Source organism: Lepidochelys kempii, chromosome 2 (assembly GCF_965140285.1).
Source record: "Lepidochelys kempii isolate rLepKem1 chromosome 2, rLepKem1.hap1, whole genome shotgun sequence".
Classification (NCBI taxonomy): Eukaryota; Metazoa; Chordata; order Testudines; family Cheloniidae; genus Lepidochelys; species Lepidochelys kempii.
Genome location: NC_136381.1, coordinates 42,324,443 through 42,350,136, shown reverse-complemented (window position 1 = coordinate 42,350,136; position 25,694 = coordinate 42,324,443). Strand labels below are relative to the sequence as shown.

General features: G+C 48.3%; 1 protein-coding gene across 1 annotated transcript; it reads right to left on the bottom strand.

Moving 5' to 3' along the window:
- Window positions 1–360: 360 nt before the first annotated feature.
- On the bottom strand, window positions 361–15,305 carry GDF6 (growth differentiation factor 6). The gene is made up of 2 exons (XM_073329363.1): window positions 14,873–15,305; window positions 361–2,732 (listed from the first exon to the last, which is right to left on the bottom strand). Exons 1-2 carry the CDS (start codon window positions 15,222–15,224, stop codon window positions 1,834–1,836), a joined length of 1,251 nt encoding a protein of 416 aa, XP_073185464.1. The 5' UTR covers window positions 15,225–15,305; the 3' UTR covers window positions 361–1,833.
- Window positions 15,306–25,694: the final 10,389 nt, after the last annotated feature.

Below are 25,694 nucleotides of genomic sequence, written 5' to 3'. Positions count from 1 at the left end.
GAATTTAAATCTTGCAATAATATTTTAAGGAAATGATATCTTTAAGGAAGAATGAAATATTTGATTAATGCTTAACTCTGTACAACTCAAATATAAACTTTAAAAAATATTAGAAATTATAACATTTTGAGTGCATATAATGTTTTGTACATTTAAAAAAGAAATGCATGTTGTTCACCTCCATTTTGCACTTTTCAGTCTGTTTAAATAAACAAATATTTACAGCTTTAATATGAACAACAAGTGCATCCAAAGCAAAATGTGCATTTTAAATTATTGCTCCTGGTCGAGTCTTTTTATTATTATTAGCGTTTTATATTATTAATTAATTATTATTATTATTATTATTCTCATCCTCTTTTTTCACCTGTTTGAAGCTTTGTGAAACCAGATAAGCTAACAGCACTAGAATTCCGTGGGGGACGTCTAAACCTGTAAACATACAAGTTAAAAATAAAACCAAAAAGGGTTAGGCATGCTGAGAAGTGCACTTTCCTTGGGTAAAGCCGTTTTTCAGACTAAAGGTGGGAAGGAAACAAAAATCTTTAAAATGCTTTTTCCAGCACCATATTTCCATATAATACTGTTGCAGGTTGATACGGAATTTGTTAATTGAATAGTTTCATGCTTTTTCTTAAAATTTAAAGGAGCTTCCATTCCAAATCACTCCCATTTGTGTTTTCTGTAACACTTTGCTCTTTTCACAGTTTTTCATTACTAAGCCTTAAAATATAACCGAACTGGTAATTACAATCTGGAACAATGTTTTTGGGGGAGGGGGCCGTAGGCTATTTCTGGCTGGTAATTTTGCAGGAATGTGAAAGAGAGAGGGCAGAAACGAAATAACCCTTCTTAGGGAAACTTCAGAGGCAGGAGTCATTCTGCTCTCTGGCTTTGATTGTTTTTATACTTGGTAAATTGCCTTTACCCTTAAAGCAGATATAGATCATCAGATAATTCTAAGGGGAAAGTCCTTGGAACCAAAACTTTATTGGGAACTTTTTTTTTTTTTTGCCTCCTCTGCTTGCTAATTCCATTACTCCCCCCATGCCAACCCACGAAAAGAGTCGTGCCTGTTGCTTTCCCTTAATCTTAAACGGGCTCAGTTTGAACAGGTGCCTGTCGCTGCATCTTGTATACACTGGGGAGAAACATCAACGGAGAAGGCGCAGCAAAATAATCCTTCTCTCTCCAGACTTGACTCCCACAACCGGATCTGGAGAGCGCTGGTTCCCATCAGATCTGAAGAAAGCTTTTGCAAAAGTGTCCCCCTCTTTCCGCCCCCTCCCACTTTCCTGCCTCCACTTCCACCCAGTTCTTTGAAGGAAGGGGTGGGCTTGAACCTCCTTGTGTGCAAAGCAGGATCTGGCAGGTGGGCTACTCAGTGCCAGCTTTCTCCTGAAAACTGAGCAGCCCCAGCTTGTTGGGTGAGGGGTCCCTGGGGCTGGCTGGGTCAGGCACGGAGAGGGCAGTTAAAGCCCACGTTCTCCTCTGTACTGTGGAGCTTCGCCAGAGGAAGGGGTTGGTTGGTGGCTGGTTTTAACGCTGGTTTCCAATGTGTCGAGAGCAGGGATACAGAGGAGACGGATACACAAACTATTCCTCACCCATTCAAGCCTATCAAGTATGCAGATCACGCCGGCCGATGCAGACGCGCCTCAGATCCTTGACTGTTTTCCAGGAGCACCCAACATGTGAGAATTCCCCTCCCGTCCCGTCCAATAGGTGAAGTTTCCGGGACCTCAGACTCGACCAGCCCTCTCCTGTCCTTTGAGTTCATTTATAGCTCCAACCCGCCTCGATCTCCCCCGGGGAGACCGGCAAAGCAGCCTGCTACCTGCAACCGCAGGACTCCACCACCATGTCTTCGTACTGCTTGTACACCACGTTGTTGCCCGCGTCTATGTAGAGGATGCTGATGGGGGTCAGCTTGGTGGGCACGCAGCAGCTGGGGGGCGTGGAGCTGGGGTCCATGGAGTTCATGAGGGTCTGGATGATGGCGTGGTTGGTGGGCTCCAGGTGGGATCTCAGCGGGAAGTCGCACACCCCTTCGCAGTGGTAGGCTTCGTACTCCAGCGGGGCGATAATCCAGTCGTCCCAGCCCAGCTCCTTAAAGTTCACGTGCAGGGGCTTTTTGCTGCACCTGAGCCGGGACTTCTTGCCATGCCTTTTGCCATGGCGGCTGGCGAAGGCGGTCCGCCTCTTCCGCCGCGTCTTGAACTGCTGCTGGGTCTCCTGCGGCACGCGCCGCGGCGAGCCCGGCTCCTCCCGCGGCGAGCCCCGCTCCTCGCGCAGCTCGGCGAACAGGTTCTTGCGCGGGGACCTGGTGAACACCACCAGCAGGGCCTTCTCCTGCTGCGCCCGGCCTCGCCGCCCGAAGCCCAGGCCCCGGAGGTCCGCCCGCGGCTGCTGCCCCCGGCCCCCCGGGGCCCGCAGCTCCAGGCAGAGCTGCTTCCAGGGCCGCTGCTGCTGCAGCCCCTGCCACACGTCAAACACTTCCCAGCCGGCCGGGGGAGCCTCCCGCGGGTCCAGCGTCCGGGCGTCCAGGAGCCGGGGGGAGAGGCAGGGGAAGAGCTGCATGGAGGACAGGCCCGGCGGGGGCTGGGGGAGGCGGTGGCCGGGGGCTTTGCGAAAGAGCCGCAGCTCCGCTCCCACCAGCTCTTCTTTGTCTGAGAGGGTCGATACATCAAACAAATACTTCTGTCTCCTGAGCGGGGCGGGCGAGAGATCGTCTGCAAGATAACACATAATTACAGTCAGTTTCACGCCGGGGGACCTTCCCGCGGCCGCGGGGAGACAGGGCAGGCAGCCTGGGCTCACTCCTCCAGCGGCCCCGCCTGCCCCGAAACCGCCCCCCGGCCCCGGCCCCGGCCCGGCCCCGAGAGCCAGGCGCCCTCTCCCGGGGAAGGGAGAGGACCGGTGCCGGCGACTCTCCGCGGGGCTTCTCCTTCCATGGCAGGGTCGCTGCGGGGGGTTAGATGAGTCGCTGGCCCTAGCGTGTTTCCACTGTGGGCACTGGGTGTCTCTAAAAGGGAGCCCGTGGTTTAGTGGCAGGATCGGCACACAGCGAGAATCGCCTCGCTCCGCGTCCACACTGGCTCCCGGGACCGGGCGTGTTCTGACAGCCCGCGCTCCAGGGACATTTCCTCACCCCGTCAGCCCTGCTGTCCTCTGCGGCTAGAGTCCGGCGGGGGAGGGGAGGGGGCTATTTTATTCCGCTCCGAGAGAGAAACCTGGACTTCTTTTTTGACACATTTGTGTACGAAGTACAGCACGAAAAGCAAACCAGATTCCCCCGAGCTGCTTTCCAATAAAATGTTTACAACCCAGCAAATACAAAAATTCCCAAAGCCCCTGGGTCTCCCCAGAAGCTAGTAAAGTTTGTGTATATTTCAATAGTAAAAGTGTCATTGGAGCCAGCGTTCAGCAGCCCCTCGCAGCATTTCCAAGCTCAGCTTGCACCAGAGGTAGAAATGGAGACTAAAGAAATATACAATCCCTGTTATTTGTTGATTTCAGAGGTCATTGCTATTTCTAATCAGTGTATTTCACAACCGAAGGTCCAGCTGAAAAGTCTGGGACGGGGGAGCCAGCTGAGGCGTGGGGGAACAGCCGGATGATTTATGGAATCCAAGACCTCCAGACTTGCCAAATCGATGTAAAAATCAATATGGCTTGACATACAGGAACTCAAAAGTCACTCTCCATTGGCTGCTTTTTTTCCCCAAAAATGCAGCCAATAGGTACTGTGTGAAATTCAGCTGGAATCGCATTGCCTAACCGGGACACAGTGCCCAGGAAATATTCCTCGAGAGATCGCGGCTCTTTCCTAACAGAGCCCTCTCTGCAACCCTGCGCAGAACCAGGGTTTCCTAACAAACCCCTGGGAAGAGTTTAGGGACCCGGTGGAAGCCCGTCTGGGTGGCTGTAGCGAAGTACACTTTTACCAGGTTTCCATCCCTCTAGAAAATGTTTCTGAGGAGCTTTCCACCTTTATTCAGGGCAGGGTTATGTTTTCCCGGGGGGAAGGCAAAAATAGGTTTTCTTTCCCTAGAAATGTTTATGTGAGTCATTGATAAACATAGATCGGTCCTGGAAATCAATTATACATTTCCTTGTGTGAGGAAGATAAAAGATAATTAAGACAGCAAAGGGTTAATTCGTTTAAAATAAAATAGGTGGAATGATTTTACCAAAGCAGATGACAAAATGATTGTATGAAGATGGATTAATCCTGGGTAAAGCACTTGGGATTCTAGCCCGCTGCCACTGAGATCACGGGCAAATCTCCCCTTGACTTCAGTAGAAATCGGACCAGCGCCTTTTAAAAGTGAAATCCCATTGCTGATTAATTTCAAGCGGGTGGCCAGAGTTCTTCATAAAGAAGAGCACCAGGGAATTTGGAATGAGGCCTACAAAACCTCCAAGTGAGACTCCTGTAACCTAGTTTCAACCGAGGAAGGAATATTCCTTTTCCATAATGAAGATTAACTAGAACTAATTAATTCAAACTGCAGTTGGGTCTTCTGAAGAGCAGCAGCTCAGGGATACCCAGACACAGCCCCGACGGAGATACAAACCTACTTCAGTGGGAATTACACATTTATTAACAACCATAGAGCCTACAAAAACAAGGTGACAACGACAGCTGTTAAAACAATCTGTTTAAAATAAAAGTGAAATATAGCAAGTGCTGCCTAGCTTCATTCTAATGACCTTAAAGTGCTGTTGGGAGCGCTCCATTGAGAGAAGTGAGCAGGATTCGGCCTATCACGGCAATGTTTACACGTGTTTTATCAGCCCTCCAGCTGGAACAAGGCAAAATGTGTTGTGTCCGCCCGGCTTGTGCTTCAGAAACAATTCGGAATGGGGCCATAGTTCTTTATGGTTTCATTTGTCTCTCTGTTGTTTTTCACACTGGGCCTGATCCACACACCCCTTCCCCCCTCCCTCGTTCCTAATACACCCAAATCTCCTCTGTTGACTTCGGGCGAGGGTTCGGAGTGCACAAGGACTTCAGGATGGGGTGAATAATTCAAGAAAGTGAAGCTCTCAGACAACACTCACCCAGCCAGGACTGTGTGTCAGCTTCACGAGTTTTTCCTCCACTTTATGTGCTGAGCATGGGTCTGAGATGCGGGGTAAGTTTCAGGAAAAGATGGACATTCCAACAGCAAGAATGTGGATGATTCGAACAATGCCCTGCTTGCTTCGTCACATTTCACTTTCACTATCCAGAGCCCTAAATTCATGCTGCAGCCAGAGCCAGGGCTACATTATTTTCCTCGGTGCAATTTGAAAGCGTAGTTGATCCTTCTCGTAAATGGCTGTCTAGAACCTAAGGCGCGTAGGGCAAGCTCAGCGGCAGCCCCATTCCTTCATTATTCTCTTATTCATTATTTTGTAAACCAACATTCACATGGGGCAGGGGGTGGCAGGGTGATCAGAGCTATGGGCTTTTGAATAGCTCGCTCCTCCTAGGGGGCCAGGTTAAACGCAGCGTTGGCCGCTGACCCTGCGCTCTGTGAGCGGCCCGGGAGCTGAATAGTGTCCGAGGCAGGACTAGGAAAGTAGGAGCTCCATTTATTCGCCCGTGGGCGCTCACGCAGTGCTGCTGGGTCTGCTGGGATCAGAGAGGCTGCAGATCTTCTTCCCCATGTCTGTCTGGCACACGCCAACACCTTCCCAACCCCTGCTTACCAGGCGACCAACCCTCTGCCCCTGGTCTTCAGGGCCAGGGGAAAGCTGGGTCTCTCTAGTCCTGCTTGAGGGGCGGGGGTCTTGTGTTTGATCTCAAAGGAGATGGCCTCCACTTTTTCTCTTCCGGGGAATTGCAGCTGAAGCCCAGATGTGTCAGGAGCCCAGCCCACTGGGACCTTTGAGTCTAGGTGTCTGGATCTGTTTGGTTCCAGATTCCTCGACCCTGGGGTCCCCAGAGTACTGTGATCCCAGGTTTACCAGTTCTCAGAGTCCCTTCAGAGCCCTAAAATCTTGAGCCTAGCTCCCCGCTTCCCACTCACAGCTTGTCAGCACGTGTCCCACCCCAGCAGGCTGGTGGCAGGCGGAGAACCCGGTCCTGAAATAGAGGTATCCCCCCCCCCACGCCCCTTCCCGGGACCTGTTACCAGGCGGAGATCTACCGGAAGGTGTAGTGCTCTCCGGTCACCCTGCTAGAAGGTGGGAGAAGGGGAAACGCACGGGCAGTCACCTGCTCCATAGAACTAACCCCTTTCTATGGGGCTGTAGCTTTCAGCTGGACGGGGGTGGGGGGAGGGTTGCAGGCACATTTTTCAACTGAGCTCCGCAAAGAGAATTGTGGGGATCGCCTGAGAGAGGTTTGAAAGGGGGGAGTGGGCCAAGTCTCCCTTTTCCCACGTGAGGACAAGTGAAAGCAAAGTGTCTCAGATTTCTATCAGCAGGGCTGGACATTTAGTGGCTCCGGAATGTGGCGTGGAGATTTATGCCATCAAGGGGCAAATGTCAAGTGTACTTTTAAATGGCAGCTATACGCACTGAGCAGTAGTGGGGAGGAAAATGCGAGATCCCATGTGAGGTTTTAGGGTTGAAAACGGCAACTTGAGGGTTGTAAATTGTCCGAACGCTCTGTGCTTATTCCTGCGGTTAAGGAGATCACTCAACTCTTCCAGCCACGGGTAGGACGATCTCGGACGTGTGGGTTTCAAACAAGAACAAATCTGTTGCTCCTCTAACTATATTTGAGTCTGAACTGGCTTCATGTCACATGGGACAGGCACGTCAGAAAGGGAGAGGAAATGTACCAGGTGGGTAAGAAGATGTCAAAGGACGGCCACATCTCGGCACTACCTGAGGTCCAGAAATTGTTCAGTCAGAAAGCTTTTCATCAACTGATAAAATTGCCAGTTCTCCTTATTCCGTCAAAGGGGCCAGGGCACTGGTTATTTCAAATAGGCAGCTTTGAATCCGATCAGATAAACGTTGTTTGCTCACTCTTGTAACCTAATAATTACAGATGAAGACATAATCCTAAACCATATTGGCTTGCTCCCAATGCAAACAATCAAGAGGGTGGGAAAACCAGAGGAGCGAGGGAAGAGTGCGATGTGTGTGGGGGGGGGGCATAAAAAATTCTAGAAATCTGAGAAAGACGGATCCTTTTTTAGAAACTTTCAGTCCATTTGTTTTCCGTTTTACCGTGCAAAGAGCACAGTAACGGTGAAAACACCCCTTGCTCTCGCTCACCCTTTGTGGTAGGGTCTTACGGTGTTTATGGGCTTTGCTTCATTATTTACCTTGAAATCAAAGACATGGCTAGGGTGGAATCTGTGTCCTCAGACAACACATTCAAAATCTGCCCCCTCTCAGCTTATTGCTAACCTATTTCCAGAGCTCAACAAATGTACTGTATTGCTAAAGCACACAAGTGGCTGTTGGAAACACGGAATTACAGAAAATACCATAGGGAGAAGTCAGCCTCCAGGTACCCTGGTGTTTGGAATTTAAATGTGCGTACACCTGAGTGTTATATTATTCTTTCGAATGTCCTTTTTGTTAGTTGTCTATGTGAAGCTAAAATATTGCGGTGGGAGACGGATCTATCTGGATTCAAGCACGTGGCACTGGTGGGGAAAAGAAACAGCCTGATGTAGACCCTGCCCTTTCAAGCGTGTCCCGGGAAACGAATATGCTGATCGTGTTTTGCCTTGCGGAATTTTGCGTGGGACACCTTCATGTCACTGCTTTAACAGAAGAGTCTGTGGGAGAAATGCCATCTGAGCTGGAGCTGGAAGGGTTCCCTCCTAGGAGCCCTCCTGTTATGTACATTTCCTTTACTTTGTGGTTGTGGTGGTTTTTACCATCTCTAGGGTTAAATTAATTATTTGCACGGGATGTTTCCTTTAACTCCCTGTGTTAAACGACTCCTGCTTCCCGAGTTCACTTTCTAGCAGGCAGACCTGAACTCCGAGGAAAGGCTGGGATTAATGAAGGCTACACAAAGTTTCCCTTTTCATGGCAAATCAGGTACTGGGCTTCCCGCCAATTCATTAGGGCTCAAATCTTAACTTTACATCACTACAAATTATACCAAAACCACATTCAAGAAGAATTTTCTCTTTCCCAATTCTCTTTCAAGCCATATTTAAACTCAAAGCAAAAGCACATTTGCAGTTTAAAGACCGTTTAAAGACTCTCGTTCAACAATAATCTGAAAGTTAAAACATATATCCTCAGTAATCATGACAGGCTGCCTACACATTGTCTGCACAGTAACAACACTGACAGGTAGTACTTTCTATGCATGATGTGGGCTATAGAGTAAAGAGGCTAGCTCTCCATGTGTGGCATTTCTCCAGTTTGAATTCCACATCTCTGAGCGCCTTGCACTGGCTTTTTATTGCACTGTGTGACTAGGTTTAAACGTTTCATTCGCTCACTATCAGGTAACTGGGAAAGACCACACCTTCCTAGAATCTGTTCCTCATCCTGCCAAAAAGTGAACGAACTCAGGGTGATTATTTAGTGCATATTTTACAGTCAAAATGCCCACAGCTAGCGTGCATTTATTTTCTTGATCATTTTCTTCACTGAATCTATGCCTGAAAATACCGAATACTAAATCTTACATTTTAGCTGTCTCCCTCTGCTATGGCAATTCTGTTCTGGGTTTATCACCAGCCTCTTCCTTGCTCGCTCTCTCTCTCTCGTTTTCTCTTTAATCCCATGAACAAACTTCAACAAAGTGACAAAACAGACAAATGTACTCTAGCCACCAATCTGAAGTTATAGCCCTATCAAACTGGACTGGATAATACAGTCCTTATGCAAGACAAATCCAAAGGGAGTTTAGCATGGGTGTTAGTGCCCTTTTATATAACACATTTAACAAAGTTAAAATCGCCCTCACTGCTTCGTAGAAGAGTAGGATGCATGCTAAAGCGAAATGGCTTCACTCTCAGAGCAAGTTAAGTGTGGTCCCTCCCTACGTTAGTCTGAATTATTTTCTTACCTAAATATTAATTTAAATAGCCCCCCAAATCCTAAAATATTCCTGTCCCAAAATTATTTGTTTTACAGCTCTTGGATTATTTCTGAAGCTAGAGATACAGAAGAGTAGAAAAACGAGACGAGAAATGTATGTGTGATAAAGACCAGCACTCATTTCAGCAAATTCGGGGCTTAAATTTCTGCCCATTCTTTAGCCTACCAGTTAGTAAAAAAATAAAATGTCCCCCTATAGTTTGGAGACCATCTTTTAGTCCTGTGGCCAGGGAACAATCGGAGTTCCCTATTGGCGAGGCTGACTAGCTCCAGAACCTATTGCTAGTTTGTTGCAAAACGCCACAGCAGGGCATGCGAGGAAACAAGCGTTTCCACATCGTCTTTTCTCTCTCTCTCTTTCTCTTTTTTTTTTTTTTTAGGATTAAGAAGTAATGACGAAAGTAATGAACGCGATGCGGCAGATCGCCTGATTAACGTCCCCTTACAACCCCACCGCTGCGGCTACTCTTGCTCTTAGTTCGCCAGTGGCAAACAAATATGTTGCATTCCGAATCTAGTTTGAGCGTTGCATGAGGAGACTCGGAATTCTAAAGGACTCGTGTACGTGTAAACAGTCTAAGAGGCGGGCAGGCGTGTGTGGATGGTAAGATTTCGTTCTCGATCTCCCTGATCAGTTCATATTTCATCGCAGGATCCTATGGCATTTTGCTGTGACCCTAGTTTTGCACAACATTCTGGGGAAGAGGGCAAGAAAAAGATGGGAGCTTTCTAAACAGCAATAACAATTCTGAAAACAAAGAGCTCGATCCTACAGTTCTTACCAGGGCAAATCTGTCCCGTAGGAAACAAGGGAAGGGTTGGGGGGGGGGCGGGCGGGAGGGAGGGGTAAAGATTGTGGAATCGGGTCCAAAATAAGCATTTGGAATTACTTTAGGTATTTGGACTCCTTGATTTTCAGTTTGCACTGGCTGATTACTGCACACTGCATAGGGCTTTAAAGAGACTGTGTAGCATTTAAGATGTACCCGTGCCTTTTTATGAGGTAGCGACTAAGATCAACAGAATGAGGTGGTAAACGGTTTTGTTTGTTGCCCGATGAAATGGATGGCTAATGGAGGATTTATAGATCCGAATGCAAGTTGGTTGTTTTGCTTCACCTAAATTAAAAACGCCTAGCCAGTATCAAGAGTAGATGGAGTGATCTTTACAGATACAGCTGGATTACTGCTGCAAAAGGCCGGTGTCTTGTTCAAAAAAGACACAACAAACAAGGGAGTGTTCTGTGGCAATTGCTTTGCGACTATTCTATAACTTTTCTGTACCCTCCCACTTCTTCCCTCCCAGCTACCGTCCCAACATCTCCCAGCTCAGTTCCCAGGACTGACAGAAGAAAAACCACATCGCCCAAAGAGAATGTGACAAGAGGAATTGTGGCTGCCCCCACTCCATCCCCGGGAACAGAAAAGCCTCCCCCACCTTCTAGCCCCAAATCTAGTTCCTTTCTCTCGCTCGTGGCTAGTCGCAGGATCTCTTTCGAGACCTTTCTGTCCCTTGTGGTTAACAAAGAGACAAGATGTCCCCCACCCCAGTGGTGGAGGGTACTGCAAGCACACCGCCTTCCAACCTTCTCCCACCGCCAGTCCCTCCACTCTTTCCAAGGCTCTTACCAGGGAAATAAAGCGCAGATTGGAACCTTCTGCAGGCTCCCTCACTTTGGCCGTCTGGTCTGCATTAGTGTTTTTATAAGGGGCTCAGACAAATCGAATACAAGGTCACCAAATAATTAACAGTTGTGAATTCCCTCCTTCCCCATTAAAATACTTCCCTGCTTATATTTCATTTTCCTTTTGCCAACGACAACATTGCCTGGGCAAAGGCTCTACACTGATCACACTGCATTGCAGCCCTAGGTCCACCCAGAAACCCGCTGTTTTGCATAAACATGCAGCACAAAATGAACTTCAAGTGGGATTTACATTCCTTTTCTTCTGCCACATGAACAGCCGGGACATTTTCAGATTTTGCACGTGGATTTCCCTCCCCCCGCCCCACAACATAAAAGGGAAACAACACAAAATTACAATCAGATTCCTGTAAACTTCTTAATGAACTATCTTGCCCGTGCAACACAAACTGGAGGGAAGGAGACGGTCTGCATCTCTTTCAAATCCGGCAATAATATTCAGATCTTACTGTGTTTGTTGTGGAAAAACTCCTCCAATGTAATAAGGATCCTCTCTTGTTTGGAACCGACGTAGAAACTTTGCATCCAAAAGGGAAATCTGACATTAACCTAAGGGCCAATTGCCTGCCCCCTTCCCCTGTCCCCTCGTTATTGCTTGGAAAGAAGCTCTCCCTGACACTGCCTCTGTATGTGAACCATTCTGCATTTCTTCCTCTTTGCCAGTTTCCTTGTTGATTTCTCTCTCTCTCTCTCGCAGCTCCCTCCTTCTCTTACTTTTCTCCTGCCTAGTTCTCCTTCCTAATTGTCCTGCTTTACTGTGGCGCTCCAATGCTGGGGGTCCTGAGGCCAGAGAGCACCATCTGCGTTTTAATGAGTTACTTCATGTGCCAACAGTAATTTTCCTACATTCAGCTAGGTCCTGTGTGATCTTGCGACCGTAACAAGCGGGGTGGGGTGGCAAAATGAGGCGGGGGGAATCACAGCCTATTGCTCCCTTTCTGAATTATTTTTAACGCTTGAGACTAATACAGGCTAGCGCGGCTTCTTCCCCTATCCAACTGCCCCGAAAGCGATCTCACTCGTTTAGGGGAAGGAAGAAAGCAACGCCAGAAGGGATAGTATTTGGAGCTTCGATTTAACCGCTCTCCACTTCTTAACTCGTTACTGAGAAGATACCGGTGCACTATTTTGGGTGTGCAGTGGACAGATCAGAGGCTATGTTCTTTGGCTGCAATTCCATGCATTCACCCAAGGAGACACACACACACACGAGTAATTGCAAATCATCCAATAAGAAAGTCTCTTACTCCTGTTAACTCTTCTTGAAATTCTCCTCCCAGAGAACAGGTCTGGGAACCGAATTTCTTTATGTGGCCAAAGGATTCTCTACACTCCGCCCCAATTGTTATCCTTATGAACCCCTGCAATTAACAAGGTCATGTGGGCAGACAAGGTATGGCTACCACTGTCTCCTCCAGAATTCCTAGTTAGGTAAATAGCAGCCTATCTAATTGGGTCAATTGGGGGGCTATATTGTCTGTAAATGAATTGACAGAAACTTTTCTGAGCAGGGACTGTTCAGCAGCCGCACAACTCCAGCTCGGCAATTAACTGGGCGAGGAGCCCACAGGGAGGTGGGCAGTAAAAAAGCTACCACTTCAGAGGAACGGAAGTTCTCTTGAAGTTTTTGGTGATGTGCCATTGGCTGGTCCACTTCATTATGGGAGACTAGACAATATTTGATATGTTATGACATGAACACTCAATTAGATCACTGAGTTGAAATACTCCAATCAGCGGCTTGATGCTAAGCAACCCATAGAAGGTCCAGCACAAGGTCACAGCCTGTGACACATCAAATCAAAATCAATGAGGGAAAGTGAGGCTTTTCCTTCATCAAACCGGGACTTCTGTTCGCAAATCACTTCCCCACGGAGTAGAATCCTCCATGCAGCAAGATGAGCTAAATTTGTTAAATTAACTGTCTTTCCTCTGGTGATCAAGAATAAGATGATCTTGAAAGGGGTGTTTTTATGCGGCTTTCAGGGCTCTGCAAACAAGCTGGCAGTAGGCAGTGGGGTAATTGTTATGGCGGGGAAAGAAATCTTAATTTCAGAAAGCAACTTAAAAAAATAGACACAACCGGGAACCAAAACTAGCTCTCGGTTTCTGTCTTCCTAGAAACCCTATCCGGGACCTACGGGAGTTTCTGACACACACACACACACCCCCGAGAGGGAGTAGTTACAAAACAAGCAAGCACCAAAAAGCACTACGCCTTCACTGGCGTTTTACTCCGCGTCCAAAATCGTTCAAAGCTCATCCCACGCATCCTATTCCTCAAAGCGATTTCAGAGTGAGCAGACGACTTCGGACGAGCGACGCTTTTCAAATTAACTCTACGGGGCCAAATATAAGGGGCATAAAAGGAGAAAATGTAGAGTTTGAAAACACATTTGCCGTTAACCCTCCCCACACTTTTCTTCTTTGACCATATGAAAACAAACTGCCTCGAACATTACCGCCTATTGTCCCAGGACCTCTTGGCTGTGTGGACCCCTGGCTCAAGAGTAGCGTGTGAAGCAAGGCGCTTGGACTTGGAGGAACAGCTCAGGTAGGAGATAAAGGATGTCCCTCCGCAGAGCAGACAAGAAGAGCTTCGGGGGCAAACAAGTCTCAGCTGCTTTTTGGTTTTGATTGAAGCTGGGGACTGAATAACCAGCTCATATAACTACAAAGGAGCCATGTGGCTTTTTAAAGCTGAGCTTTGTCCGAAAAATCATCAAATATCGGAAGGTAATTTGCTTTTCAGGGCTTTCAACAGCTAATGAACCCCCTGACCCAGCTGAAAGAGCAGCTTGCTCTTTCTATAGGGTCAGAGCTGCAGGCAGGTTGTAGTGTGCAGGTTGGCGGGGTGGGGGGGTCCTAAATAGTTAGGGGGGAAGGGAAGGAATTTACAACCCTCCTTAAGAACTATTTAATTCCTCTGTCATTAATAGATCACAAGCCCAGGTAACAAAATGTTTTTACACTCTCTGTCCCAGTCCCAAAGCATCCTCAACTTCACCTTCCCCAGTATAAGAGCTGGCAAAGAATCAGTGGGAGAGGCAGTTCAACAACCTTTAAATGCGAAAAGGGCTGAAGATCTGGGGTGGATCTTTCCCCCCGGCACACAGCTGTAGGGGGAGGAGGGGGTGACATAAGTGATCGAGAACAAGGCGGTCTCAGGCTGCCCGTATGGCTCGCTAAGGTTCTATCGGCATTTGTCACGTTAACCTGGTGCGGCGGACGAGGTTTACAACACCGGGAGAGAACAGCTGATGCCCGGGCAAAACAAAACACAAAGCAAAAGAGCGAGGAAGTGCAGATCCTGCATCCACTGAAATCCACGAGGGTTTCCCCCGCGGGCTTTAATGGAAGCAGGATCGGGCCCAAATAAAAGCAGGAGCAAATCAAAGCACCTTTCAATCCTGAGCTGGCTCCCCGCAAAGAGTTTTGCGCCTATCAGCGAACGCTCTGCTATAAGACTTTCCTGGACTTGAAGGGCAGCGTCCATGAACTAGCCGGCACTGCTTTAGAAGAGCCCAGTTAAAAGCCGCTTCCTACTCCGAGTGATTTCAAACGGAGCTGGGCTTGTTGCAGGCAATCTTGATAAAAGCAACCCTGATAAGCTAGAGCAGCTTTAAGCAGTAAAGCTTTGCCCTCGGTCGGTTTGAACTTTCTATTTGCCTTACCGTTGAAGCGATAAGAGTGATCCTTTCTTTGCAAGAAGGACATAAAAAGAAGAGCAGTTTTTAAGATTGCGTTTACACTCGAGAGCGCTTGTATCTTTTTAAAATATCTCTTGTGAATTCAGGAGCGATCGTGCATGCCTCACTCATGTAAACCCGTGGTCACTGCAATCCGGATGGAGTTGCTAATCTTTTTGCTACTAAAAAAAAAAAAAAAATCCACTATTTAGAATAAGATCCACCTTCCCGATCTTTCGCTCCTTTTTACAGAAAAATCCAAATCAAATATTCTCCAGAGATCGGCTGCAGAGAAACGCAGCCTGGCAAATAAATGATCTACAAACGCGTGGCTGTATTAAGAGCGCTCTGAAGGGCTTACTCGGGATTTGGGCTCAAGGCGCAGGCTCCCTTCTACGCACACGGGTACCCGGCGGCGGCAGTTTCGGGTGGGTAGAGGGATGCGGCTCTTTGAACTTACCTCGTCCCCTGTCTACAAAACTAGTGATAGTATTGGCGGATTTCGATGACTGAAAAAAGCTGGCATTGATCCCCAGTTTCTCCGCTATGGAGTAGGTCCTGTACAGAGACAGCATGTACTCGTGGGGCTCCGCTCGCTGCCGCGCTTTGCCCCCCGGCTGCGCCTCCCGCGGCAGCCGCGGCTGGTGGCTGGCCAGGGCGGGGATGCCTCTGGGGGACCTGGCCACCTTCGCCTCTCGGCGGCTCCTCGGGCCCTGGGTGGAGGAGCCGATGGAAGCCAGCTGGAAACCGGGTAAATCCCACAGGAAGCTGATGAGGAACACGGCGGAGAGCAGGGCCCGGGCTGCGTTCATAGCGAGCGGCTCCCCGGAGCAGAGCGCACGGAAAGCCCCGGCCGGCGTCGGATCGAGCGAGGGCGGAGCGCAGCAGCCCGAGCTCCAGCGGCCTTGGGTGCTGGGATGAGTGCGAGCGGGCAGAGCCGAGCGGGGACTGTACCAGCCCCGGGCGCGGCCCCGCCTCCCTCCCTCCCTCCTTCCCAGCGACACGCCCCTTGCAGCTGCGAGGGGGGAGCGCGGCCTGGGGGACACCGCTCGGGGGGGGCGGGGCCGCTGCCCGCCCGGGGGCGTGGCTGTGCGGGTGAGGGAGAGGCAGTCCGGAGGCAGGCCCCGCCCCCAGCAGCTGGCTAGTGGAGCGAAGGTGGCCGGGTCCCCCAGAGGCATCCCCGCCCTGGCCAGGGGTGGGGCACAGAGCTGGGCCTACGGAGGGGCGCAGCCCGCGGCTCCCCCTCAGTGCGGGAAGGGCTGGGAGCAGCCGCACTGCTGCTAGCTAATGCCTTGTAATCAAAAAAGGCTGGCTTCTCTGCCCGTCTGTTTGGGTTCTTGTGGGGCGCCCATCACCGGGGTATCTGAGCCTAAAACCAGGGCAGTGGGAGCTTAGGAGGGAAGAGTAAGCGGCAGCACCTTCTGCTGACGGGAGAGTGCAGCCCTCAAACTGGAAACACTCCCCACACTGGTACTAGGGTTGCCAACCCTCCAGGGTTGTCCTGGAGTCTCCAGGAATTAATTGAAGGTTATGTCATGTGATGAAACCTCCAGGAATACATCCAACCAAAATTGGCAACCCTAACTGGTACCCTGCCAGGCTGTGCCCCCACTAGCCAACCTCCATCCCCCTGGGACATTCAAATGAGATGTCATTATCTGTGCAAATGTGCCGTGATCATATGTACATTGCTGGGTCACCTAGACCTGAGCCCAGTTGGCGGAGGTTGAGTAACGCAACTGAGCACTACTGCGCTCGGTTTTTCTGGGTGAGGCTGGAATGGACCCCTGGCCTCTGTTCCTTCTTGCCTGCAAGATAGATGTTGGGGGGGGGGGAGATAAATGGCGTTACTCTCCCAAGTGCTGCCTACTTGTGCCAAAGTGAGCTGTCACTGAGACAGAGTGCGCTGTACACATCCGTAAAAGAAAATTGTGCTTCTCCTTTGTTACATCCTTTGATCAGCTGTGAAGTAAGTAACAATTTTGGCATTTATATGGCGGTTCTCAGCTCTCCAGCTGTCGTTTCAGGTTGTGTGCAAACTCAGGCTAATAAATGGTATTGGTTACAGCTGATTCCCATTTTCCGTGTTATCTTTGCAACCGTAAGGGCTAAATAATTCTCTTTTTTAAATGAAAGCTGAGATTCCAGAACAAAAAACCAGAGAGAGAGAGAGGGAGATACCAGCTTGTCCAGCAACTCTGAGCCAGCCCAGTCTGACTCCCAAAAGGCTGAGAGGGAAATTACAGAAACTTGTGCCCTCCAGGTGATTCGTATTCTTCTAAACTGTAAGACCAAAACTGAGGGCAACACGGGCAGGCAGCTAGCACCAGGCCAGGGCCTGGTAGGGAGCACAGGCAGGCGGGCAGGAAACACTAGAGAAGGGGAAGGGGGGCACCAGGAGGCGCTGAGCCAGGAACAGGCAGGAAAGCCTGCTGGTGGGGCAGCGATTCCACACTCTGCTCTTGTCACACTGGGCACTTCAGAGTTAAATGAGAGAGCAGCAGCAGGCAGCAGAGGAGGATTCTTCCTGCTCTGTTCAATCAGGAGCCTCTTAGAAACCATTCCCCATCACCAGGCTTAGGCTGAGTGGATAGATTGTTCCATACAGTAACTCACAGGACATCCCAGCACAACTTCTTAACGCAGAAGAGCAACAAACCCACTTTACCCTATGCACCCACTGCCTCTCCCTCCCGCATTCCCTCTTTTTGCTTTACCTGCCCCTCCCACTGAATTCCATGCCGCTGCCTTCCCGTTGCCCCTCAACTTTTCCATTACTCTTCCAGACACTCCTGTGGTACCCAGGCTCCCCTCCTCCTCCCATTTAGCATGACCAGCTGTCCCCGTTTTATAGGGACAGTCCCAATATTCAGGGCTGTGTCTTATATAGGCACCCATCATTCCCCACCCCCATCCCGATGAGGAGAGCTGCTGTGGGTGGAGGGCAGTATGTTGTCCAAAGGTGGCCTATAGACCATCATTTAAAAGGTAATCTAGCCCTTTCCACACAGTGAATTTGACCCCCTGCGCTATGATATCTCTGCAAGCACATAAGCTTCTGCTCTTCTATGAGCCATGCACACAATCTCTGACCCTTAACCACAGCACTGTAATGCTGACTGTCTAGTGCCCCTGACTTCTCATTTTCCCATGCAGGATGTGGCGGCAGGTCAACAGCAGACCCCTGCACAAGGGAGGGAATTCATATCTGCTCTCCTGGTGCATCTGACATTACTCCCAGCACACCAGACATATTAGTGAGAGGAAGCAGACATAGCCACAGCAGCATGGAGCAGAGGTGTGTCCTGTTAACCACAGTTTGTCCACGTTGGAGTTCAGCCTGGCCCACCAACTTTTGGAGCCACATTTGAGAGAGACTTTCAAGGCCAGATCCACAGCTGGTGTAAACTGACATAGCTCCAGGGAGTTCAGTGAAGTTTGGCCAGTTTACACCAGCTGAAGTATTGCCTCTGTGTTCTATTTTTTCATAAACCAAGCACAAATAGTCTGTTGCCATTTGCCAGTGCTGTCCCCATGTGCCCTGCAGGTTTAGTATACAGCTCCCGTGCCTCATTCTTGTTCTGTCTCCTCTTATTCCTGTCATCAGTCCATTCTTTCATCAGCCTTCTGCTCTACTTTCCTAATTTAACTTCTTGGGCTAAATTCATTCCAGGAGTAACTTCAGTGACTTCCCTGGTATTCCACCAGGGATGGATTTGGCCTAGTGAATTTATTTCCCTCCTGTTGCCGCCTTCCTCCCTCACCTGCTAGTGGCATCCATGTGTGGGGTGACCAGAACCCCCAGAGCCAGTCACACAAAGAGGCAAAGGTGGGTGACCACAGTCTGAGGACACAGGTGCAGGAATTACAGAGGTGGGGGAGGAAGTATGTTGTTGCTATTGGGGGGAAAACTAGTCACAAGTGAAGGAATCACCTCACAAAACCTAGCCCCCTCATTGCCTTCCTCTGCCACTCCCCTCTTGTTGCTCCCCTGCCACTCTGCCCTGTGTTTCCCTTGCTACTATTTTTCCTCCACTTCTCTAGTTCTCAAGCGCTCCTCCCTTACGACAGTTCCCCAGCTTCACAGCTCCCAATCCCCACGACTGCTTTCTGCTCTGGTGCTGTCCTGCCATTCCCTCACCTTCATCTCTTCTACTGTTCCACCCACCTCTCCACCTGCTGGCTTTCCCCAGCCATCCCTCCTGCTGTTTCCTTGACTCATCTTGCTACTTTGTCCTGCCGCTACTTCTGCCCTTCCTGTCTCCACTCCCCTCCTGACTCCTCCATCCCTCCCACTGCTCCTCCATGAGCCTTAGCACTACTTTCTGGTTCCTTCTGCCCCTTTGGTGCTCTCCCATTGTCCTTGCAGTTTCCCCTGTCCTTCTTGCTGTCTCAGATATGCTCAACAGCTCCCTACTTCTTCTCTCCTATCATCTCTTCTCTGTCCCCAATCATGGTCCACGCTGCTTTTCTCCCTCACACTGCATCTCACTGACCCCACTTCCTTCCCATGGCACTGCTCCTATTACTACTTCTTCACTTCATTTCCCTATCACACTTCTCTGCCCCGGTCTGCTTCCCCCTGCCTCCCTTGCTGGCCTCCAGTCAGTCCCTCTACGGCTGTGTCACAGCTCACATCCAGCTTCTTTCCACAGTTCCTCTGTGACTCCCCAAGTGTCCATTTTGCTCCCATTTTTGTCTCTCGCTGCCTCTCTTGTTCTTGCATTGCTCTCTGCTGTTTCCTCCACTGATTTCCTCCATTCCCTGGGGTAGGAGGCTTAATACTAATGCAAAACTACAGATCAGTAGTCTCAGGAGCAACCTCCATCATTTGGATTTTATTTCTACCTGCTGCTTTTACAATAATATGCACTTTCTAAAATTGACCTGTTGGGTGGTTTTCCACCCTCATTTGTTCATTATGGGCCTGATCCAAAGCCCATTGACATCAGTGGGCTTTGGATCAGTCCCTAGGCTATCGTGCGTGTGTGTTGATGATCTATGTCCACAGTGTTGTATCCCAGCCTGGAGTTTGAGGAAGTGCATAAAAACAAATGCATGTAGTAGATTACAAGAAATAGAAATAACAATATCCACTTAGAGCAGGGGTTCTCAGGACAAATTTTTTGGTGGCCTCAGAGTGCTGCTACCAACTCTTGCTGGTGGCCGCTCTTACACTTTTTCCTAAAATACTTAATTAGCTTCAGGAAAACCAAATAAATATACATGTATACATGTCCAAATCATTGTAATTTATTTATTGCTAGCTAGTACGTCTGTTGCAAAAAGTGATATTAACAACCATACAAGTATCATTTTTCACAGCAGGCTTACTCAGCCCTGGCAAGCCTGGGGACAAATTAAGCCTTGGATGGAGGGCCAGGGGAAGCAGTGGGGCCAAGGGAGATGGGGGTGAGGGGCTGGGGTAGGCAGCAGGGGGCCAGAGCCTGGTGCCTGTAGCCATGCAGTCAGAGCCCAGGGCTGGAGCCTGAAGCCCCATGGCCAGAGCCTGCCACCCTAGGGCTGAAGCCCAATGCTTGAGCTCCACCGCCTCTGGGAACGGAGGGAACTCATCGGCTGCCTGCTCCTAAAGCATTGTGCCCCAGGGAACTCCAGAGGGGGGCAAGGCCCAATCTGTGCTGGTGGCCCCAGCAACCAACTCCAAAGCAGTGCATTCAGAAGCAACAGGGAGGTAGGGTTGCCAGGATTGGCCTGAAGTCTTCCAGAATCGGCATCGATCTCCTGGTGATTATTGAAAGAAATCCAGGAGATTTTAATAGAATATTTTAAGACAATGACATAACATTATGCTGGGAAAAAGATCTCCTGGAATATCTTCAGTCAGAGTTGGCAACTGTACAGGGAGAGAGGGAGGGGCCACTGCTTTGCCTCCCCTCCTCCAATCACAGCCCAGGAGGCTGTGGCGGCAAGAAAAGCCCCTGGTGGCCACATTTGAGAAACACTGATTTAGAGGACCCAGTCAGGATTAGGGCCCCCAGGATGTTCTAAAACCATACAGAAAGGCACTGTCACAGTCCAAAACAGCGTACAATTTAATTGAAGCGACGAGTTAAGTTAATAATAGGACAAAAGGGGGAGGGAGGGGGAGGCAGCGGTAATAAGATTATATAGTATTGCAGTCAAAGTGCCCCACTTGAATGTTTCCAGCCACACTAAAATATTCTATTTTATTTGCTGTTAAGGGAACAAAATGGAATCTGGTTAACAATCACGGATTATTATATTCTGCCTCTATTAGAACCCGATCCAAAGCCCATTCAAGTCAATGAATGTCCATGAGGTTAACAGATTTTGGATTAGGCCCCGGATGAAGCCACCCACTCCCACAGTTTTCAACAGCATCCACTGAAATGGAGTCCTTGAATTTTTGGTTGCCTCCCTGGAGATGCCCACAGCCTGATTAGGTGCGGACTACCCTACGCCTCGGAAAGTTAAGTCCTAGGTGTCTTAAACTGGGCACCCAAAAATGTGGCATCTAACATGACTGAAAATTTAGACCTTATTGTTTGCACAACAGTTTCTCCATCAGTAAAATGGGGATAGAAACAATCACCTCATAAGACTGTATGAGAATTAATTAATGAATATACGTGAAGTACTTGAGATTCTTGGATTCAGAACTTTGCAACAAGAAAACCTCAGCAACACTGGTCAGGTTTATTGCAAGGCTATACTAAAAGGATTTTGCAATGATTTTCATGCTTCATTTAAATTTCACATAATTACTACTTTGTTATGAGAAAAATTGAAATTTCACTAACTTTTCCTTTAAAACAGGGCTGTTTTCCCCCATACCCTAAAAGTGGCCCTTTGGTGGCAAAAATCCTTTAAGATTTTGAAACCGAGTTCTGACAACTCTTTGCATCAAAACCCAACCTTCCACTATGTTATATGTTTCTTTTTATGTGCAACTGTCATTCTGGGAGAATTTCACAAAAAAACAAAATTTGGTGATCAGAAAACGGCCTGAAACAAAATGTGAATATTTTTCCCATGACATTTGGTGGAAGAATATTTTGTCATAGCCCTAGTGTGAGTTGTAGCAAGTGAGGGGGCTTGGAGGGCTATGTTGCCTAGTGGTTAGTGCACCTGATTTCCAACTCCTTCTCTCACTGTCAGGGGGCAGTAGCAGTGCCTGGTCCCTATCTCCAGTCCAGGAGTGTTTGGGCCTCCCCACTACATCTGGGGCCTTTGCCCTTAAGTGGGGCATGGTAGGGGGACCTAGCCCATCCCTCTCCACCAGATCCCAGCCCAGGACCCTATGGGAAGTAACACTGGCAGGTTCCTCCCCATAGAGGGCCTAACTGCCACTGTGGGCTACTTCCTACCTATGTGCCCCTTCAGTCTGGGGCATGGCTGGTATAGTCCAAACAGTCCATAACTTCACAAACAAAGTCCCAAATGCGCAGGGCCCTGCAAGACCTGCTGCTTCTTGAAGTGGGTAGTAGGGGAAGCCTCTGCCTGGGACCTTATCTGCTATGTAGTCCCCTCTCAGGCTCCATCTTCTGTCTGGCTTCTTTAGAGAAGGGTTCTTCTCTCCTGCAGCCCGTCTACCACCCCTTGCCAGAGTTTCTGAACTCCTTTTAACACACCCCTCCAGCTGGAGCATGCTCAGCAGGCCGGTAGTAGCGGGGTTACGTCAGCCCAGTATTTTATTTTAACCCCTTCAGGCCCAGTATGGGCTATGTATACCTCATCACAGAGGATTTAGTTATAGTTTCAAAGGGTACATCTACATTGCAGTCTGGAGGCATGGTTGTTCACTTGGGTAGATGTACCTGCACAAGGTTTGACTGAGTTAGTGTGCTAAAACTAGCAGTGCAGCCATGGTGGCATGAGCAGTGGCTTGGGCTTACCGCCTGAGTAGGATCCTGTCCCAGATCCTAGATACGTGCTTGGGTGGCTTGCCTAAGCTACCACCCATGCTGTTGCAATGACACTGCTGTTTTTAGCCTGATAGCTCAATCGACGTTAGCATGTTACCTTTACCCATGTTGGAAATTTCACCTCCTGCTTGTGTGTAGACATACCCAAATGATGAAATTTGCCCCTGTGCAGAGTGCCAGCCCAATGCCTATGTACCACTAAGCCTCACTTAAGCTCTGCTTTGTGAATGTTTGTGGGACTTACTGGCACTGAGGCCTTGGGCTGGCCCTATGTACAGGGTGAATTTCACCCAATATGATGCAGCCTCACAGCAGATTCATATGGCTATGATGTAGCTGTGGTGGCATGTAGGATAGACTTCCATCATGAACAGTCCCTTGCACGTCTTCTTCCTTTGGCAAGAGTCAGTATGGGAAGGGTTAGGCTTCTTAAATTCCTCACCCTTGCACCTTCCCACCTTGTTTGTGGTTGGCCTTGTTCTCTGCGTCCATCAACCTCAGCTCTATAGACCTTCCGAGTGTATCTTGTCTGCACGTTGGCCGCTTGACCAGCCCCCAACATTGCAATCATCTTGTTCTCAAGACTGCAGCTTGCCAGGATCATCTAAGCGTCTCCTTGTTTGTGACAAAATCAATCCAATGGATGTTAAGAACACACAGTAACTCTGACACTGAAAATGGTTTCATTTCCTCTCCTTGGCTGCTTTAACGGCCGTGTTTCTGCTCCATGCAACAGAGTTCTCATCGCTGCCGTGTTAAACCATCCTATCTTAGCTCTGACACAGACTTCCCACCACCCAAAGAGAAGTCTCTAAGGACACTGAAATGCCACTGACACAAAACTGATCCAAGGTGTGACTTTTTCAGGTGTAGAGCCTCCTGCTATCAGCTGACTACTCCTCAGTAAATCGCAACCAGGTTCCCCATCCCCTTTTTTATAACCAATTCATTGTTTATTTCAGCATGAATGATTCATACTACATTTTACAAAAGCTTCTTCTATTAGTATGAATAGACAATTTGTCCAGCCAAAATATTAATTTCTCTTCATCACAGAAAGTCCTAGAAGGATTGATTAAAATCAGAAAAGCATTGGGCGGGGGATTTTACTGGCAAAGCATTTAGGGCAAAGTTTTCTAAAGTTTTTAAGTAACTTAGGAGCCTAAGTTCCATTTTCAGAAGTGGCTTAGCTGCTTAGAAACCTATGGTCCATTGATTTTCAAGAGAACCTATGGTCCATTGAGTTCCAGTTCCTCAAAGATATTTAGGTGCCTAACTCCCATGGGACTAAGAGCCTCAGAGTCACTTTTTAAAATGGGACATAGATTCCTAAGTCATTTAGGCATTTTTGAAAATGTTACCCTTAGTCCATAGTACTGTGAAGAACATTCATGTTCCAGAAATTTATTTTCACTCACAAGATGCTCCCAGTTACAAAGATCCAGCTATTCCTCCAAGGAGATGGACTATCTCCTCCCTCACCTTCTGGCAAATTGTTCCTGAAGGCACTCTGCTATAGCCAAAGGGAGTTTTAGGATGGATTGTGCTTCCATGCAGGGGGATTGAGCATGCTGCACTATCCTGAGTGATGGCGTGTCAAGCTCCCCTGTCCATGATCTGGCTTGATACTTCCACATTACTCAAATATTTTTTAAATTACAGCAAACTATACATTACTTCTCTGTATTTGTTTCAGTCTGTTCAGTCTCCAGATTGGTACTGTAAACCTCTAGAGCTGGTGTAACTGGACCAAGAATTGTAACGGGCAAAACTATGCCATATGAACTAGCAGAAGGCTGAAGTACTCAGACTGCACCCAGATAAATAGGACTGCTTTAGGAAAATCTGAATCAGCCTTCAGATGTTCAGTTCATCGGATTTTGGACCACCAGGAACATTTCTGTTTCCTTTTCTAACTATATTGTAATTTAATTTGCATTTCTCCCTCCCTCTGAGCCCAGAGTGATCTGAGTCTCTCTTCAAGGGTGATTATGTATAGCCTGGTCTCTAGAGGCATTTGCACAGTACCAAACAGTCTCATACTTTTAATTCTTTTTATTTGTGTTTTTGTTTGTTGGCCATTTCATAAGACAAGCCAGGGAAAGGAACAGAACTAACCTTGTTTGACACAGTTTCTTTTTTTTCCCTCCAGTGTTTATGTTACCATGAATCAGCGACAACAAAGCTTTTCTGCAAGCACTCAACGTTTTTTGTCCCTGTCCTAGATTACAACCATACTGGACCTTGCTCGCAGTTATAAACTTAATATATGGCACTAAGTGTGAAACCAGGCCCGCATTCGTCACACATCCAAAATACACACTGACATCAGTGAAACAAAATATGGCATGCAGAGTATGAGAAAGTGAAGATGTTTATAATATAGGAATGGTTTTTATTTTGCTCAATTTGGCACAGAAAATTAAAATTATATAGGAAATTGACTTTCCTGTTTAGGATCAGATTTGTTTTTGAAAAATTACTACCAACTTTGTAAACATTAAAATAGAAGCAGTAAAGATGTGAAATTTCACACAGGGGATCTACAATGTTTGGATAATTATAAGCATATGGCTACTTTACATGAGGTCTCTGTTATACTTTTATTTACTAGTGCTTTGGGAAAACAGGGGTTCTCAAATTCAGTGTTTATTTACATGTATAGAGAATGTCACATTTCCCATTAACCTGTCATAATCTGTATTTCTGCTTCAGAACTCCAGCTATATAAACTGAACCACCACTTTTACTATGCTTTACAATTTGCTCAGCTATACTGCTAACACAGACAGAGTCTATTGTTTCTAATAATGTACATCCTGCTGCCAACTCCAACATGGAGAATGACTTATAGCCATGGTGTATGAACAACTGCACAGAACTAATTTCAGCAAGTGGGGGGCCTGCAATCCAAAGGCTGGTGCTTTGCTGCCGTTCAGTCAGTTTTTAAATGTTTGACTGCAGCCTCACTTACCGTGTTCTTGTGGGGTATGCCCACACTGCAGTGAGACACCTGCAGCTGGTCTGGGCCCGGACTAAGGAGGGGACTAATTGCACTGGAGGGGTTCAGGTTTAGGCTGCAGCCCAAACTCTGGGACCTTCCCACCTTGCAGGGTCCTAGAGCCTGGGCTCCAGCCCAAACCCAAATGCCTATACTGCAGTTAAACAGCTCCTTAGCCTGAGCCCCATGAGCTTGAGTCAGCTGGCATAGGCCAGCTGTGGGGTTTTAATTATAGTATAGACATACTCTTAGCCTGTGTAATGGCCCTCACTTGGGGTCTGGTATGGAAGTGTGGCCTAGTTGTCAAGGCCGCAACCCATGACCAGCAGGGAGCTTGTGGGGACGGGAGCCCAGGACCTTCCACTCCACCAGGC

Excerpts from the sequence above, each read along its gene's own strand:
- GDF6 (XM_073329363.1), bottom strand. The coding sequence starts at position 15,224 with ATGAACGCAGCCCGGGCCCTGCTCTCCGCCGTGTTCCTCATCAGCTTC. Across the intron at positions 2,733-14,872 it reads TTTTGTAGACAGGGGACGAG|ACGATCTCTCGCCCGCCCCG; the intron begins GTAAGTTCAAAG and ends GTTATCTTGCAG.